Source organism: Vitis vinifera, chromosome 15 (assembly GCF_030704535.1).
Source record: "Vitis vinifera cultivar Pinot Noir 40024 chromosome 15, ASM3070453v1".
Classification (NCBI taxonomy): Eukaryota; Viridiplantae; Streptophyta; class Magnoliopsida; order Vitales; family Vitaceae; genus Vitis; species Vitis vinifera.
Window position 1 is genome coordinate 18,091,370 of NC_081819.1, and position 19,242 is coordinate 18,110,611.

The 19,242-nt window shown below is 33.2% G+C and overlaps 2 protein-coding genes and 1 non-coding gene across 5 annotated transcripts; all 3 read left to right on the forward strand.

Moving 5' to 3' along the window:
• Positions 1-756: 756 nt before the first annotated feature.
• LOC100255780 (ATP-dependent DNA helicase 2 subunit KU80) lies at positions 757-11,224 on the forward strand. Of its 3 annotated transcripts, none has more exons than XM_010663330.3 (12): positions 757-988; positions 2,094-2,186; positions 2,593-2,644; positions 3,022-3,153; positions 4,531-4,940; positions 7,173-7,456; positions 8,305-8,500; positions 8,616-8,822; positions 9,816-9,983; positions 10,069-10,386; positions 10,591-10,721; positions 10,794-11,224. In XM_010663330.3, exons 1-12 carry the CDS (start codon positions 974-976, stop codon positions 10,801-10,803), a joined length of 2,016 nt encoding a protein of 671 aa, XP_010661632.1. In that variant the 5' UTR covers positions 757-973; the 3' UTR covers positions 10,804-11,224. The 3 variants fall into 3 exon arrangements, with proteins under 3 accessions (XP_010661632.1, XP_002273329.1, XP_059599249.1); XM_002273293.4 differs by having other exon boundaries at positions 10,835-11,224; XM_059743266.1 differs by having other exon boundaries at positions 10,591-11,224.
• A 756-nt stretch (positions 11,225-11,980) lies between these two features.
• On the forward strand, positions 11,981-17,996 carry LOC100260848 (glutathione S-transferase zeta class). The gene is made up of 9 exons (XM_002273265.5): positions 11,981-12,413; positions 13,111-13,167; positions 13,283-13,368; positions 13,558-13,629; positions 14,146-14,199; positions 14,322-14,397; positions 14,614-14,675; positions 15,345-15,404; positions 17,659-17,996. The coding sequence occupies exons 1-9, from the start codon at positions 12,329-12,331 to the stop codon at positions 17,755-17,757; spliced, it is 651 nt and encodes a 216-aa protein (XP_002273301.2). The 5' UTR covers positions 11,981-12,328; the 3' UTR covers positions 17,758-17,996.
• Positions 17,997-19,074: 1,078 nt separating this feature from the next.
• TRNAK-CUU (transfer RNA lysine (anticodon CUU)) lies at positions 19,075-19,147 on the forward strand. The gene has a single exon. It is a non-coding gene; the product is annotated as a tRNA-Lys (tRNA).
• Positions 19,148-19,242: the final 95 nt, after the last annotated feature.

A 19,242-nucleotide genomic window follows, 5' to 3' on the forward strand; every position in this document is an offset into this window, starting at 1 on the left:
TTTAAAATAATTGTATTTTAATAATATATTTTTTTTTTAAAATAACATTTTGTTTAAAAAAAATAACAAAAAATCCCTTCTGAGAAGGTGAGGCAAGATCTTTTTACAAACAGGGCGGGTTGTCCTACCTGCACCGTTCCGTTTGTTTTGTTTTGTTTTTCCCATCTTTATAATTTATAATTTTTAAATTTTTGATTATATAAAAAATAAATATAATTTATAAATAAATGTTATAATTTTTTTTTATTGATATCATAATTTTTTTAAATTTATTGATATTATTTATTTTTATAATTTATTGTTATGAAATAATTTTTTATTTTATATATGTTAAAAAAATAAAAAGAAAAAAGAAAATAAAGTAAACAAACTATTTGTCATCAATTAAACCTTAACTCAACTTTTTTAACCCTAAAAAAAAAATACTTGTTTGGGACAAAAATACTCTAATTTTTTTCTTACAAAAATAAATATTTTTATTTTTAAATTATAAATATAATCTCACCTTGACATAAATATTGATTTAAAATAATAAAAAAATTGTAAAAATTCAAAATTGTATGACATTTATGTTATTTATTTCTATTAGGATATTTGTGCCTAAAACATAATTATATATATATATCCACTTCTAAAAATAATTTATATTTTTTAAAAATTATAAATAAAACCTTATGTTTGGCATTGATACTCTCAATATTTTGGTTCAAAAGTGGCTCAACAAAGGGATTGGTATAAAAAAAAAAATTGATAATATCGAGGGGTGCAAAAACTGCAGCCTAACCAAACGGTCCCCAAGTAGAGTTCTTTCAAAACGATGCCGTTTTAGTATTTGTTCGTCCTCTCACGGGGGCGGGAACAGGAAACCACCATGCCATCGCTATTCAAATGAAACCCGTTTTAGGCTTTTAGCTTCCACAAGAAGCTGAACTAACTCTCTCTCTCTCTCTCTCTCTCTCTCTCATCCTCTGAAATGATTCGAAATCAGGTGAAATTTTCATTCTAATGAAAGGTTGCTTTTGTTATGTTAGCGTTTTGTATCTGTAATGATTTTGCTTTTCTGCAGAAATCTGCTTATACTTTGTTTTTTGTTTTTGTTGTTTTGAGAATTCATAACATCATCCGTATGATGCTTCACTTGTATGGTCTTCATGGGTTTTAGGGCCTTTTTATCTGTTTTTGTTTTGCTGTTTTCCGTTTTCTGATTTTGAATAGCAGAGTAACTTAGTGTTAGTGTATAACTTCAGTTAATGAAGCTGTGGAAGTAGGGCGACTGTGCTCAGAGTTCAACGCTGGTTTTTGGGATTCTTCTGGTTGCCATTTCCCTCAAGGGATGGGAACCTTTTTTTTTTTTTTTTGTTCTTCTGTATTTGGTTTATTTTGAGAAAATGTTTTGTGGAAAAATGGAATAATTTTGTGGGGGTGTTACATTTTCAGTGTCTTGAGAAAACAGAAGATAAAAAACTTGTTTTTGATGTTGCTGGAGAACTGGCCCTTTTTGGGGGAAAGTGTTTCTTCTGCAGTACCACGTCTTTACTTCGTTTGGGTTTTTTCTCTCAAGCTGGAAAATAACTTAAGGTAGTAGTTAACCACCTTGAAACCTTGAAGCCGTTGCTAAACAAGACAAAACCTAACATTTTTTAGGTTATATTTACCTAACTGGGTTGTTTTTAGCCAGGCAGATTTTTGGGTTTTTCGAAAAACCCTCCAATTTACGCCTATTTAATAACTTGTGTCTTCTTTGTTTCTAAGCACATTCTGTCTGTTGTCGCCTTTTGAGAGTGTTTCTTAGTGACACAAGGAAATGTTGATTCAATTTACCTGGGAATCCAGTCATGTTGATATTTCTTCAACATGTCTAGCCAGCTCTGAATAGAGCTTCTGCCATTTGAGGGACATGGTCATTTAAATTCTCTATGTGTGACATGTAAAAAAGGAAAGTACTTGTTCTCAGAGGAACTATTCCAGTGATAGACTATACATACATCCGCTTAGTATCCTACCACTTCAAATGAACCCCATTTTTCTTCATGTTGTTATAGTAAATATACATTCTTTACTGTACTTATTAATGCTATGTTTTTTCTTTACAGGAGGCATTGGTTTTATTGCTTGATGTCAGTCCACCAATGCACAATTTTCTGCCAGAAGTTGAAAAACTCTGCTTCATGCTATTGCAGAAGAAGGCATGTTTCAGTTTAATCCCTTTAGTGATCTAGCTCCCCATTTCATTTCTTCTTCTTCTTCCCCCCCTTTTTTATTTTTTTATTTTATTTTATTTTATTTTATTTTATTTATTTATTTTTTTATCATTTTCCTTTTTGGGGTGGGGGGGTTGCTGGCTTGGGGGAATGAATTTTGTTTGGAAATTACAAAAGTTTGTATCTGCAACTTGAGTCTGGTGGGTTTCAATCTTCTCTTCCAACTTCATGTTTGATTAATTGCAACTTTTGCAGTTGACATCATTAAGGTCTCACATAGGAAGCTGCATAGGGTTCCATATATGGAATGTAAAAGAGAGCATCATCAGTTCTTTGCAGTGTCTTGGTTGCTTACAAATTATTCTAATTGTCTTCCTTTTTATGATTGCAGCTGATCTACAACAAAAAAGATTTAGTTGGAATTGTTTTATTTGGAACTAAAGGTATGTTCCTTTTTTTAACTAAATGATCTCTTTAAAACATTGATCAGTTCCATACAATTTTTCAATTGCATTAGGTCAAAAGGAGTAAACCTTTTGTATGTTATTATCCACATGCATTGAGGTTGTATGAGAATGAGAAAGTTAGAAGCAAACTCACTCCATGTTATTATGTCTCTTGGTACTCCTTGTTACGATGGTATTTCTAATATATATTATTCAAAATATCAATACAAAATCTAGAAAATATTGTAGTGGTACTTAATTTTATACTGATTTTCGGCAAAGTTTCATATTTTTGTAACTTGCATATTACTGGACAAATGTTGGATTAACTAGTTAAGAAATGGTATTAATTCATACGTTCCTGGAATTATCAGTTACTAAAAATGAGCTGACGAAGAAAGTGGGGGGATATAAGTATGTGCTGGTTTCACAGGATATCAAAGTTGTTGATGGTGATCTGGTTGAAGCTGTACGAGAACTTCCTCGAGGGACTTTTGCTGGTGATTGTATCCAATATTTTACATAGATTATTTTGTTTTGGAAGGTTATATTCTCTTCAACAAGAGAGTTAGAAAGCACATGTTCTATAGTTTATTAAACAAGAAATAATAGTTCTTCTCAACATGCATTCCCTGCTTTCTATTAATAACGTTCCAATGCTTTTTGGGTTCCCAAAAATTTGTAATTTTCTTTAAATAGACATCAGAGCTCTCTCTAGTTGTGATTGTTTTGCTCAAGAATGAACTTTTGATGGAGGACAACCCTAGGCTGGTTGTCTACAATCAAATCTACAGGCTAGTGCTTCACATTTTTAGGGTTTAAGGAGAAAAACAAGGAATAAAAAATTTTGCTAGTAGGGGAAAGTAAAATAAAATATAGGGAAAGAAGATTAAAAATTTGATAATCTTTCTAAAGCCTTCTAGGAGTTTCATCTAAAAGAAAAATCAATGAAATCTCATTATTAAGAATTGCTAGATCTACAGATTAAACTTCATATTATTAATCATTAATCTTTCATTAATCCTATTTTACATCAAGTAGCCTTATAAAACTTTCAAAAGCACTAAAATCTAAATTAAACCTTCCTTATGTAGTAACTTATTTGGACTCTTATTTCTTTCCTAAAACGGTAAAACTAAAAAGATTAAAAAGATTTAGGATTAGCAAATTTATAAAAAACTTTTTATAATAAAACTTTTAATAAATAAAACTTCTAGATTTTAAGGACCCAAAAATATAAACTTTACAAAAAAAATAGATTAATGTAGAAAATAGAAAATTAGAAACTAAGAATTCCAAAACTTCCCAAATTCGAAATAAAACTGAAATATCAGCTAGCAACTAATTATGACATTAGAGAACATTAAAGAAGCTACAAAATTACTTAAATACCTTTGATAGAAAGATTTAGGATTTCTTCATTCCTTTCATTCCTATCTTGAGTAAATCTTGAAGATTCATTCTCATCAACTTCACTCATGCATTTTTCTGTCCAGTTGTATCAGTTTGCTATCCTAGTAATTAATTCCTGATTTTGTAATATAATTCAACTTTTGACTAATTTTATGCATGATGTCAAGTAACTTAATAGGTTTTATACAGGATCACAACTGATATTCCAAGTTTTAGTACTGCCTGAAATTGCACTCGGTATGATAAACTATATCATTTCATAATTTCACTTAAATTGGCAGATTTTTAGTTGTTTGTATTGGAAGGTATAGGGGAATACTTCTTGGTATTATTTCATGAGGGCAACTGTTTTGGAAAGGAAGTGACCTAGTATTTGGTAATTGTTTATTAGTAAGCATTGTATTTTCATATCCTTGTTCATTATTAAGCATTGATTTTTCATACTCTTGATTCCTTAACCTTGTTGATAGTTCTCGATGCTATTGTTGTTGGGATGGATATGTTGATAAAGAAATTTCTATTGACAAAAAGGGGAAAGATAAAGAAACGTCTTTGCCTTATTACAAGTGCACTATGTCCTACCAAGGGTCCATATAAAGGAGCAAAAGAAGATGAAATTGGCACCATTGCTGAACAAATGACTGCACATGGCATCAGGCTGGAATGTATAGTTGCAAGGGGGAGGCTAAGTGGCAATATGAATATGAGAATAATGGAGGAGAATGATCTTCTATTGAAACTATTTTCCAAGAAGACAATTGCAAAGACAGTGTATGTTGAGAGTCCTACTTCATTATTAGGTGCCCTTAGAACTCGGAACGTAGCACCTGTTACAATATTCAGAGGTGATCTTGAATTAAGCCCCAAAATGGAGATCAAGGTTAGGTTTATGGCATGTTATCCATGTACTTCTGAAGTAAATGTAATATTTTTGTTTATGGTTGATTGTTTCATAACATTATTTCCTGCCCAGAAAAGAAATTTTATTTATTCTAAAGGAGATTAATAACATGTATATAGGTATTTATGTATTTATATATGTAGCAAACATGCGAGTGTGTGTATGGTTTTCTATTTTTTTAATTTGTTTATATATTCTGTTTTGGTTATTTATTGAGAACTGTTTTTCTTTGCAAGCACTATCATAGTTTGCTATCATTGTGTCCTATGAAATCATTAATAGTTAGATTTTCTAGTTTCAATTGCTGCCCCTTCCCGTGACTAACCCTGATGCCTTTGGATGCTTCATATCTAGGTCTTGGGCATTTGCATTATCCTAGATGGGAATACATGAGAGTACATTTTTGTGATATGGATTTGCATTTACCTGTTTTTCTGGCTGTGTATGTGAGAAGGCATGCAAATGCACGACTTATTTCATATTTAGCTATACTTTGCCCCTCGCTTAAATCAACTGCTTTGCATTCTATGCCTCTAGGTGTACTCTAATATAGAATCAATTTTGTTCCCTACATCAAGTGTTCCTGTGGTGCTTATCGTTGATTGAGCTTGGAGTATCATGGCATGAATCCATATTACTTGTAGCTAGTAAGTTTATGAACTAATTTATCTGGGCCCAAAGAGGGTGCTCCTCTAGTTTTATGAAGTCTGCTTTTTGTTTTTTTTTGGCTCAACAGCACAAACATTGTATTGGATTAAGCAGTATTGTCACTGGAATGGATTAACTTGAGTTTGAGACCTAGAAGTTCTGTTTCTAAGTTGCAGTTATACCTCTCTAATCTTCTGAGAGATAAAAAGGGTTAGTGCTAATCTCAATTGTTAACAAGGTCATTGAGCCACATGCAAGAAAACTCTAGGTATTGCAATATCCATACTGTTGAGCAACCAATCACTGATTGAAAGCCCACTTAGATTTTTATGCACAGAAAAAAATCAATAAAAAATTGGGTGCACTCATAATAGAAAGTGCCAATTGATTTTAGGAGTCATCTAGAGGTTCTTTCTTGTTTAGGTTTTTCTGGTTAGGGGAGGTGTAATTCATGAATGGAGGAACAAAAGAGACATGGTGGCTTGACAGTAGAGTAAACCAGAGTCTGAGGGATTGTGAAGGTGAGGCAAGAGGACCAGGAGAACATTTCTCAAAAACAAATGCTCCAGATGACCTGAAGTTTTAATTCCTTGTTGTGCACAGTTTGGCACTTGTCAGAGCCAATAGCAGCTTGTTCAAGGAGTTGTTACAGGCATCTAACTTCTCAGTGCCAGTTTCAGCATTTGCAAGACCAGTGGAGGCTGCGGGTTGATAGCAGGGGCAGAGCCAATGCATGCCCAAGAAGGGCATATGCTCCCCCGAAATTTTTTAAAAAAAATTTAACATAGGGGGACCTGAACCCTTTATCATGATTAGGTGAAGAATCTCTTTGTTACCACTAGACTACGAGTACTTTTTGTTAAAGTTTTGCCCCCCGCCCCCTGAAATAAATAGCTAGATGTTGCCCCCCCTCAACCCATTCGCTGGCTCCGCCAATGGTTGATAGTGTCACTTAGTGGAGTTGTAGAGCCTCAATGGACTGATTGGAGGTGGGGTTTCTATTACTTGCCATTGATAATTACTGAGCTTATTCAGAGTTCCTTATCCATTCTTTTCAAGCCAGGGTCTAGCATCAGCTGCAGTGCATACTCTTACGTCACTCTTGGAATCAATGTTCCTGAAAGAAAGGAAGGTTTTTGCCAGAAAGCCACCCAGGGAATGACCTTAGAGATTTGTGATGTTATTGTTTTTCGCCAAGTTCAGATAAGGGCACCCTAATGTGGGTGACGGAAGGCAATAGATGGGTATCACCTTGATGGGGCACATCACATTTTGCATTTTGATGCTACCCTTTACATGGTGATGGAATCCTATTACCCCATTTCCTAACTCTTCTACGAATAATATTCCCTCAGTATCTTATTAATTACTATGTAATTGTCATTCTTGCTTTGATTATTTTGGATCTTAGCTTCATGGTCTTCTGCAAGTGTACTAAACTCGTTATGTTCCACCATTGCAATCCCATGCATACAAGTGTAACAACATTATAAAAAATAAAAACAAAAATAAAAAATAAAACGTATCTTTGAGATTAATCTAATTGCAAACTTTAACATTTAGGTATGGGTTTACAAGAAATCAGCTGAAGAGCTCCCTGTACTGAAACTATATTCAGATGAAGCTCCTCCTACTGATAAATTTGCCACACATGAAGTCAGGGTAAATCTTCAGTATAAAAGTGTTGAAGATCCTACCAAAGTTGTACCTCTGACGCAAAGGATTCAAGGTTATAGTTATGGACCTCAAGTTGTTCCAATTTCATCTGCTGAATGGGAAGCTGTCAAATTCGAACCAGAAAAGGGTGTGAAGCTTCTAGGATTCACTGATGCTTCAAACATAATGCGGTAAAACTAGCTGTTTTTCCAATTTCCATATGATTTAGTGTTGGTTAATGCCAATTAGAAGGGTTTAGATTGTTGAGTTTCCTAAAAGTTTAGGATGTTATGATTTAGGTCTATTATACAGTAAAACCCATATAAAATAATACTCTTAGGACCAAGAGAAATTATCATCTTAGCGGGGTTATTAATTTATTAATAAATGAATATTTATTAACTTATAAAGAGTATTATGTTTCTATTGTATAGTACTTGTACATGTATGACTTATAAATCTAAAAACAATAGATGTGGTAAAAAGTTAATATATAGAACTATTTGCTCTCTCTCTCTCTATATATATTATGCACTTCATCAATTATTAATTTATATTTCCTTGGACCCCTAAGGATTTCTAAAAATATTAGTATCTTATGCATTTAGCAAGGTTATTAATTTATCAAACATTCATTTATCGAGGTTTTGCTACATATGACATGCTCTAACATCCCCTTCATGTGCCCTATACTTGCAGCTTTGTGATCATAGATAAATGGATAAATGAATCAATGGGGGAAATACAATGTATATCCTTCCTTAACATCTCCCTCACACATGACACGACCTCATATCCAATCTTGGAGAGACAAACAAGGAGATGGACAAATCACAAATTTTATGGTCATGATAATAAGAAAGATAAATAGATGAGAAGAGGACTCCAACTTGAGATCCTCCAGTTAACCAGTATCATGTTGAGTTGCCATCTTTCCTAAAAACTTAAGTTGTTAGAATTTAGGCCCACAATGTATATAATGCTCTAACAAAGATCTTTTGGCTTTTTTGTTTTTTCACCCTTGTCCTATGTATCAAAGCCACTATTACAAGAAGGATGTCAACATCTTCATTGCTGAGCCAGGAAATACAAAGGCTATTCTTGCAGTTTCTGCCTTAGCAAGAGCAATGAAGGAAATGAACAAGGTAGCAATTTTGCGCTGTGTTTGGAGACGAAAACAGAGAAATGTTATCATAGGGATCTTGACACCCAATGTATCTGAAAAAGATAGTGTTGTAAGTTCTCATATGCTATTTTATTCCTTCCCATGAAGTTGTCAGTTTGGCCATTTCATCTCTTTATTTTATTGCTCTCCTTTCCCTAAGAAAGCTTTTTGTTTTTCCTGGACAGCCTGATTCGTTTTACTTTAATGTACTTCCCTATGCTGAGGATGTTCAAGAATTTCAGTTTCCATCTTTCAGCAATCTTCCTTTGTCATGGCAGCCAAATGAAGAACAGCAAGAAGCAGCAGATGACTTGGTCCAGATGCTTTATCTTGCACCATTTGGCAGAGAGGAATCTCTCTTACCTGATGTTACACCCAATCCTGTTCTGGAGGTAATTGATTATGTGATTTGTCCATGTACGTAATCCTAGTTTGACATAATTCCCCGTAAGAAGCGCAAAATCAGTCATAAGTCCTCGTCTGGCTTGTCATCACTCTTATTCATTTATAAATTCATGTGTTGTCTCCTGAGTAGGTTGGAATTTTCTGGGTTTAATGTGCCCTTGATTAACATATTCTATCTAAAACTCAGTGACTTGACTATGGTTTGACATTTTTTGGGTTAGATGTGTGCTTTTATTCTGAAAAAATCTTGAACCAATCAATATTATTGTTTGGTTTAACCTCAGTAATAACATTGCACTTTTATTCTGCAACACTCTTGAACCAATCAAAATCAGTTCTTACTGTTGGTAAAACCTGGTTTTGAGGTGGAATTTTCTTGTTTTTTTTTTTTTGAATTTTGATAATCAAACTCCGCATATGTTTCCTTAGGAAGCTAGATTTAATGCAGCAGTGCCCTAGTTTCTTGGGTGGGGAGGCAAATATTTTTCTAGTTTTAAGATCAGCATGGTTTTGTTCATCAAAATCATTATGAGTAAATGTACTTTTTTTTCGGGTACTTTTTCCCAGTTAGATCCTGTTCCATGATTCTCTTGCATGATTTCTGCACTACAAATTGTCAAACTAACACAATAGTCTCATTGAGCTTAGAACATAACTGTATATCTTAAAGGGGACACTTGGTAGTTGGTACCATACAGTTGCAGAATGAAAGCTGTGCAAGAGTTTGGTGCCCTAGGAGTTACTTCAATTTTCTGTGTAAAGTTGAACAGCAAAAGAAAAAATACTCCAGCAGCATCAGTAAAGGGTGTGACAAATAAGATTTCTTGAGGATGGACTATACTCCTGGGTGCCCAAAGACAAATCTAAATCTCTTTCTGGAAGATGACCCATGAGAGTGTTTGGCCTAGTATTTGGTTTTCCTTCTCACATGTCTTTCTGTTTATCTTACCAAACTAATTAAACATATTATATGTGTACAGCGTTTTTATCGTTATCTTGAGTTGAAGTCGAAGAAGCCATATGCAGCTGTTCCTCCAGTTGACAAAACCCTCAAAACAATAACGGAGCCTGATCCAAAACTCCTTGCTCAAAACAAGTCCATAATTGATGAATTTAAAAGGCGGTTTGAACTCAAGCAGAATCCTAAGGTTCATTCATAGAAGCTCTTGTGAATGTAGTTAGCTCAGTTATGTCAATCTCCTCTTGGTAATTATACTTGGATTTGTCTTGTAGCTGAAGAAATCAACTAGAGACAGACAGTCTGGTGTGAAAGAGGAAGCAAATATTGGAGAGAGTAGTGATGCTGGAGCCATCAATTCTGTTGAAAATACATCTGTAATTACTATGGTTAAGAAGATTGGAGATTCAACTCCTATCCAAGATTTTGAAGCCATGATGTCACACAGAGAAAGCCCAGAGTGGGTTGGTAAAGCAATCAAGGAGATGAAGAACAAGATTTTTGACCTGGTGCAAAATTCAAATGAAAGGGATAACCATCTTAAAGCATTGGATTGTCTAGTTGCCTTTCGCAAGGGTTGCATCCTTGAGCAAGTATCCTTCGCCTCTCTTCATTCTTGGTTGTCTCTCTGTTTTTGCATTTTTTTGTTTAGTTCTGTTTGTGCTTCTTGGTCTGATAAATTTTGTTGGTTGTTTCTATTATTGTACGGCATGTTATATACGACCGATACAATGAAGGATTGCAATGTTCATGGGCCAAGCATAGCCAGTTTAAGTTTTGAAATTTTCGTTGTGCAGAAACCGACAGAGTTCAACAATTTCCTCCTCCATATTTACAAATTCTGCAAGTACCATAATCTCAACAGTTTCTGTGAATCCCTTGCATCAAATGAAATCATGCTGATCCCCAAGACTGAAGTAACAGACAGGTTTATTTCCTCCTCTCATTTGCTCCATTTTATTCTAAAAGTTGTTCATTGTGTCAATCTCATTTCTTTCAGCAACAATTGATATTTGTCTCCCTACCATCTTCTCTAAGCAGTGAAGTTACAGAAGATGGGGCCAGAAACTTTATGGTGAAAAAGGAGCCAATACTAGAGTAAACAAAATGGAACCTCTTTATTATTTTTGGATTTCTCGTAGTAACCAGCTTTGTTTCTGACTCCATTTTGAACTGAAAGGCAGAAAACAAAAGAACAGAAAAGAAAGAAAGAGAACTCTTCTTTCAATCTTGAATTTGGTATTTTGGAGGAATTGAAAATTCTGTTCCCTGGCAAAGTTTTGAGTTCATTCTGCAGGGAAGTTTCTTATCATCCTAACCAAAGGAGTCACATAATATTGATTACTTATATATCCATTAGCTGTATCCAAAATCTTCTTCCTGTTATTATGGGGTTGAGCAGTGGAATGATTGATTATTGGTTCTCCATAATTGCCATGCATGTAGTGACATGAGGCAAAATTAAATTAGTTGGTGCAACCAATTTTTTATCTTTAGTTTTATTTTTACTTGGATGGTGTTTCTTTTTTGACCGAATAGAAAAAGTATTTAAACTTAACACTGAATAAGAGGGAGTTTGATAGCATTTTTACTTAAAGTGTTTTTAATATAAGTGCTTTATTCTAAAGTGTTTTTAGGAAAATCATTAATCAAACATTTTTTAAAAAAACACTGTAAGCGATTTTTCAACATGAGAAGCGATTTTTAGAAGTTTTAAATTTTTTTTTAAACATATAATTTTTCTTCAAAAACATTTTTTAGGCTAAAAGCGTTTTTTAAAAACACTATCAAACCTACTTTAAATTAACCGCTTAAATGTCATTAATAAGAGAATATTTATCATTTAAAATAATATTTTACATTAGTGATCATCTAGATAACTTTTTATATTGACCATTAACCATACAAATGTTGGTCTTTGCATGGTGAATGGGAAGGCCATCATTTGTTCTTAATCAATTGGATGGCCTAATTCATCCAATATTTGGAATTTTAGGAAGACAAACTTCCTTTTCATCCCATGTACTCTAGTTTTTAACCCACTCAGTGTTATCGTTGAAAATCTTTCGTAAAGTTCTATTTTTTCATAATTTGATTTTATTTATATACTCCTTTTAGTCATCAATTGAAATCATGTCCCCTATAAATAATTTAAAAAAAGACATGGTCAAAGAAGTATAATTATTTAAACGATGATAATCGAGGTTATTTTTAAAATTGTCAATAACCTAAAGGTCTGTTTAACAATGATTCTCTGCTTTTAATCCAAAAAATATTTTTTAAAAGAAGTTTGATAAAATTTAGGAATTTTTTTTTTAATGTTGAAAAATCATTTATATTATTTTTTGAAAAATTAATAATAATTTTTTTTAGCGGGAATGTAGCTAGGGATTTCTCAACAGCCGTGAATTCCAGCACCTGAATTTTGAATTTTAATTTCACAAAACTATGGCATAGATATTTAAGTCTGAGGTATCCACTGCATAGTATTTGTGCCGGTTTAAACAAATCTGAATAAGCTTCAGCAACTCATCGATGTCTTCGTCTTCCAAGCTTGTCTTGTATTCTTACTGGCAGAGCTCGTGCGCTTGGCGCGTCCGCTTTGCTTTGAACCTCAAAGGTTCTCCTGCTTCATACCCTCCAGATATCTGTTCCTTGAAACTTTTTTTAAAAAAAATTATTTCGTTATTTATTGGTTGTAGATTGGCTGGATCCGGTATAGCTATAAGTTGAGAAACTGGGAAATTTTAGGTAGAATATTTTTGGGGTATTTGTTTTTTTTTTCTTTTTTCCTTGCAATAATTTTCATTCACTTGGAAAAGTAACTTGGAAATTTGGATGGCAATTGGTTGAACTTGGATCATGGGTTTTTAGGGAACTTGAGAGTTGGCTGAAATTCCGAAATCTGTGAACTTCTGAAAATTTGGGTTAAATAGTGAGGAACAACAGAATTTTTTTTTTTTTTTGTTCATAATTTGGCTGAAATGAAAGAATTGTGTTTTATGGAGTTGGATCATAATTTAGAAATTCTCCACTGCGGTGATACTTGCTGGTAAAGAAGTTCCCAACAGTGGGATTTTCTGATGTACTTTGTATAATTTGGATTCCATTGAAATTCAGCCAAGTAAATAGAAGATTAAGGAATGGGGATTGTAAAAATTTGGCCAGAGATTCTAAACTTTCAGGCTAAAGAAATATTCACCTGTAGTTTCATGAATTGAAAACATGACTGACTTGAAGTGATATATTTTCAGAAATTTAAATTTATGATTTTTATTGTTTTAATTTATTTAATTTCCTTTTTTATGGATGGTTAGGACTTGCTTATGAGTATAGATCAGTCAACCTTAGAAAGGGAGAGCAGTTTAGTCCAGGTGACGTCCCCAGATTTATCATATAGTAATAAGCATGAATACATAATCATGTACTTACATACTAATATAGGAAATGAGAAGTAAGAACTCACAAACACTGATGTTTGAGTTGCAGAGTTCAAGAAATTAAATCCTCTTTGTTTTGTTCCGGTGTTAGTTGATGGCGATATTGTGGTTTCAGACTCTTTTGCAATCTTACTGGTTGGTATCTTTAATTGGAGAAATGATCCCATGGACTTGATTCAGGGCTATGGTGCCATAGATTCTTGAAGTAGTTAAACTATGTTATTTGAAGGATTATCCTCTAACTCCATTTTATTTTGGGTTGTTTGCTATCATGCCTTTTGTTTTAACCGTTTGTGGACAAGTGATATTGTTGTTATTGGTCAGTATCTGAACGAGAAGTATCCTCAAAATGCATTATTGCCTTCTGATCCTCAACTAAGAGCTCTCAATCTCCAGGTAACATCTCTAGTGGATTCTTTATTCTTTCAAGGCAAAGTTTTGTATGGAGTTATTTATATGAAAAGTAGTTTGAGATTTGAGAATCTGGGTACAAAATGTTGGATCTGTTAATATAGCAGATCGCAGGAGTCCTTGTAGTCATCGGATTTTGTGCTGTGCACATGATTAAGCACCAGTTCCTGAAAATGAATTTATAAAATTAAAATAAAAACCATGTCTGACATTGAAATTGTGTATCTTGAAAAAGTTTCCAATTAAACAACCTCTGGGTTCCACTATCGTAGGTTACAGGATCCATAGAGTTGGAAACAATGTAACCATTCAGTTAGGGCGCTTGCAGGCCACCAGGCAGTTCTTTTTCATTAGGGAAACCGTATGCTAATGTGAAAGCATAATGTAGACAGATGTGTTGAATCAAGTATTGGAAAATTACAAGCTTTGTGTTAGTTGAAAATGAGTTTGCATAACCTTTTTGTGCTTGTGCCACCATGCTAATAAGTAATTATGCCACAGGCTTCGAATATTGTTAGCAGCAGTATGCAACCTCTCATTATGCAGTCAATTCTGGTACTTTTTGCTTTTGGATAATTTATTTGATGAGGGTTGTATTTTTATATATGCATGTATTTTTTAAATTACTTAATATTGTACTTGTGGTCTAATGTTTCACAATGGTTTTATCCCTGAAGAAGTATATTGAGGACAAATTTGGTCCCGCAGAACGACAATTATGGGTTCGACATAATACAGAAAAAGGTTTCCAAGGTCAGTATTTTTCTCCATTTTCCCCATCCTACCATAATCTATAACTTACCAGGGAAGCAGGAGATTTATACTGTATTTCATACTGTTAAAGTGTTATTTTCTATTGTCGAATTTAAGGATGTTTTGTATGTTGTTCATAAATTATTGCCATTGTTAAACTATAAAATGGTGCTCTTCTGCAGCCACTAGTATGAATTACTGAACCCTTTTTTGCAGCTCTTGAGAAGTTGCTGAAAGATTATGCCGGCACATACGCAACAGGAGAAGAAGTTTATATGGTAATGGTCTTTTTAACACCTTCTACACCATCTCAATTACTTGCCTCCAACCTTTTGAGCTGTACTTCGTTCATGTCCGCTCTCTAGTGCATGCCTAATTTCTTATTTGAATAGTGCATCATTGTATTCTAAAAGGGCTTTTAGACATCTTTTACAGATTATATGCAACTAAACTGCCAGAAAATCAATGTTGTCTTTCAAAACAATATATATCTTTGCTTCAGTGAATGATGATTTCCAGATGCTAAAAAACTTGGTTGCTGAAAATAGTTGAAGTCCTGTACTCTGAAAGTTTTATTTCACTAGTTTCACCATATGGCAATCTAAAGAAACAAACCTACACTGTATTTCGTACCCATTGTTTTCCTCCCTACCTTGAAACTGGTTCCTTATGTCCTTTTTATTGGTTCTCCACTCTGCAAAATCTGTTATGGGTCTACAGCGACAAAATTTTATGCCTTGCCAAAGTGAAGATCTTTTGATGGTCTTGGAAGTGACATATCTGTTTGTTAATTTGCTCATAACACTTGAATAATTAGAACTATGATTTTTTATAATTTTTTTTAACATCATTTGATACTTTTGGAGGAAGGAAAGCAATCCTATGTAACTGTTTAACCACTGAGGACCTTGAAGCTAAAGTAACTAACAAGTGGTTATTGTTTGCAGGCTGATGTGTTTTTGGCTCCACAAACTGCTGTAGCTGAGATGAGGTTTAATATTGACATGGTGAAGTCCTTTTCCATTTTTTTTATGCTTCTTCCATATTCAAATACCAGTAGTTCCATCATTTCAATAATCAAGAGCTATTAGTTTTCTGTAAATTCTGCAGGGTTTTTATTTGCTTCTTGTTTATATGGCATTTGTAGGGAAAAAAAAATCTGCATGTTTGCTTGCATATCTAATTATTTTTACCAGTTTTACTTTCTTATAGGGTCATTCATCAAAATATTTCCAAAAACTCAAAAATAATATTGGAAGCATATTATTTCCTAATTAAGAATAATGATGTTAATAGGCTTACTGACCAAATTTATAACTTATCCAAGAGAGAACTTCGGGTGTAGGACTGCAAATCAAAGGGTTACCTCAACTTCTAACAAGAGGACTGCAGTAAGTTTAATGGATCCAACTAAAATTTTTGTGATTCAAAAGGCCTGATGGTTAGTGCTGATGGGTTGATACAAATATTGGGTTTGAAAAGTGCTTGGGATTGGATAAGGAAATAGATGGTGCTCAAAAAGTTTATGTGCCTGAATGAATATTCACCTTTGGAGGACTAATCATTAAGGCTCCACTTGGATCACAAAAAGTACAAGGAGCGAGAAAAAAGTAACAAGGACTCCCAAATTCTATTGTTTCATTTATCATGGAAAATATGAAGGTAGGTATATTGAATATAATAAAATTTGTTTAGAAACTTATACATTTTAAATTCTTTATTCTTTATATTGAAGAGGAAAGATGAGAAATAGATTTTGTGAAGTATATCAGGAAAAATTTATTAAGTTAAAACCTTTTTTTTCCTTCCATTTTTTCTCCCCATTTTCTTTCCTTTATATTTTCTCTCAAACTTCCAAGAACCAAACAGAGTCTTAGGGTTAGAAGTGAAGGATGAAGGAATTAAGTTGTGGAAACTTCTTCTAGGGGTGTAATGATGGTCCGTTTGCAGGAAAGGAAGCAAATGATCTTTGATAATCATTCTTTTTAGGATCTGTAATGCCTAATAAATTCATCTTGTTGTCTCCTAGCCTTCTGTGATCAAGGAAGTTTAGTGGGTCCATTTTTTGCTTTCCTTCAAAATAGACTTCCAACCTTTTTGTTTGAAAGAATATCCTTTATTTAAAAAAAAAAAAAAGAAACTTTTGCAGCTTGTACATTTGATTTTACCTATGTTGCATGAATTTTGGTGTGGGTGCTGGGTGCTGATATTCTCTTGATCAGAAACAAGAATGTTGGGTGCTGATATATGTCCAAGTGTTTGATCCTTCACTCCTAATTTAGGATGTCAGGGTTTGGCTAAAAAGGATCTTAATAATGGGTATGGATACTCAAGCATGTCATAATAAAAGAAAAAAAAATCAATTAGAAATAAAGTATTCTTTATCAAAACTCCCCTCTTTTCTCTTGTATCTCTATTGTTTTCTATCTTATTGCAAAATTCTGCTATAAAAGTTCTCTTTGCACCAAACTCTCTTTCTTCAATGTAACTATATACTAACAAAATTGAAAGTAAGAAAAAAGAAATCAAATAATGTCAAACAGTCATACATGTAGCAATATGCGAGCATCTAATAAGGATCATACACTTGTTGGTGTCTCAAAAAAGAGCCTCCCTCACTCTGTTGTAACCCAAATTGTATATAGGGTTTTTAGTGTCATGTGTCATATATTGAATGGAGATGATATTCGTGTTTGAAAGAAGCCAGGGAAACTTATTAAGCTCATATTCTTTAGAACACAGGCAGACTTGGTCCCTTCAACACCCACTCACACCAACCCCTTGTCGTGTTGACATGAATACTTTGGGTGAAGTTGGAGACTCGGTATCATAGGTTTTAGAGATGATACAATTTTCTCTAATAATTAAAGTAAAATACTGTGAGTTTGAGGACAAATTTCTATAAAATATCGAGGCAAAAACTTGGAAGGAAAGTTGAGAATTAGAGATGATAAAAAAATGCGTTACCAGTCTTTTTCATCAATTTCTTACCTACTTTGAACAATTTTTACTCACCATTGGGGTCTCATCCCTAGAAAATGACATGTTACACAAACATCTTGAAGAAGCTAGTATTCAATAATTAGAGATGATCCATATTATGCAAAGGCACCCATAAGCCTAAATGTATGACAAATTTTCAATTTGTTCACTTTCAATCCGTTGGAAACAGAACATTTTGCAGATGAGAACTTGTCAATGAATTGTAATTCTTCTTCCATTGTGACATCAAATTATTTACCTTCTTAATTGTTTATGCAGTCCAAGTTCCCTACTTTGAATGGGATATACAAGTCATGCAAGGATTTACCAGAATTCCAAGCCTCTGTGCCAGAAAGACAACCCGATGCTGAACTGTAATGGCACTCACTGGTGTCTGCTCTAATTTAGACTAGGAATCCTTTGAAAGGTTCTTGCATTTTTATTTTTTATCAGACTGATTAGGGTTGTGTTATGTGAGCAATGCAATAATGGTAGTGTAGAACCAAACCATGTGAGAATTGGAAGCATTCTACCAGCTTAGGCCAATCTCAGAGCTTTGTGGTTGAAAACAGGTTCATGGATTTTCTATAAAAGAAGATATGTGTTTGATTGGCTAACAAGTGTGCAAAATTCCTGTGGATATGTGTGCAAAATGTAGGAACTCCAAGGCATTTTGATTCTTGTTTTTGATCATTTAGTGAAGAAGGATTTGGCATCACAGATGACTATAATTTGGAGATGTACTGAAAGTGAATGTCTAAGAAGGGGCATTGAGTTTTTTCTCCAAGAAGCAATTTTCTTGTCTGGGACCAGAATCCAGACCAAACAGTTATCTGGGATATGATTGAGGAATAATGGGCTTTAGCCTTTGTTTCCAATGAAATTGCAACTTCTTAGAATAGATATGCTTGAAATTGGGGAGTTGGTATGAGCCATGGAAAAAGATCACATTTCCTTGGTGATGCTTAGGATGCATTTAAATTTTTTGTTTTTAAAATCAGAAATTTGAATTTCTGTATAAAAATAAAATATTTTGTAAATATATATATATAAATTTATCTCATGTCTTTAAAAAATAATTTGAAAATCATAAAATTTTTAATATAAGTTTCTAAGATATTTTATATTAAGTTACTATTTTTTATTTTAAAAATGGAAAGTGAATCCATGCTTGCTTAATAATCTAATTGATTAAGTATGTTTGATAAAATAACTTAATATTTCAATTTAAAGTTATTTTTAATTTTAAATATTAAGTCAAAATAATTCATTTATTCTTAATTTCAAATACTTTTTGCCTTATTTACTCACACTAGTGAGAGTATATTTTAGAATTATAATCCCACATGTATAACTCATTTTTATAAAAAATATTGTATGGTCATCTTATATATTTACAATACTTAAAATATAGATGTTTTATAAATAAATTTATTGCTTAAAATTAATGAAAATAAATGAGAATAAATATTAATAAAGATAAATGTGTCAATTTAATAATTTAGAATAAAATTAAGTTAATTTTATCAAATAAGCTTAGTCCTTAAAATAAAAAATAAGCAATATATTACTTATTAGTGTTAAGTTTAACTTAGCATATAATTTTCTTGGAAATTATTGTAAATTAAGTTTTCTTGGAAAGGGAGCTCCTGTATAAAAAACTAGATATATAATTATTTGCCACACCCATCAAATGCCCGTCTAGCTCAGTTGGTAGAGCGCAAGGCTCTTAACCTTGTGGTCGTGGGTTCGAGCCCCACGGTGGGCGGTGAGGTTTTATTTTTGGATTTTTTGCCTGGTTGGCAGGTTCAAAAGTCTTTTTGGGAGGAATACAAACCAATGAGAACTGTTTTAAGAACCCTA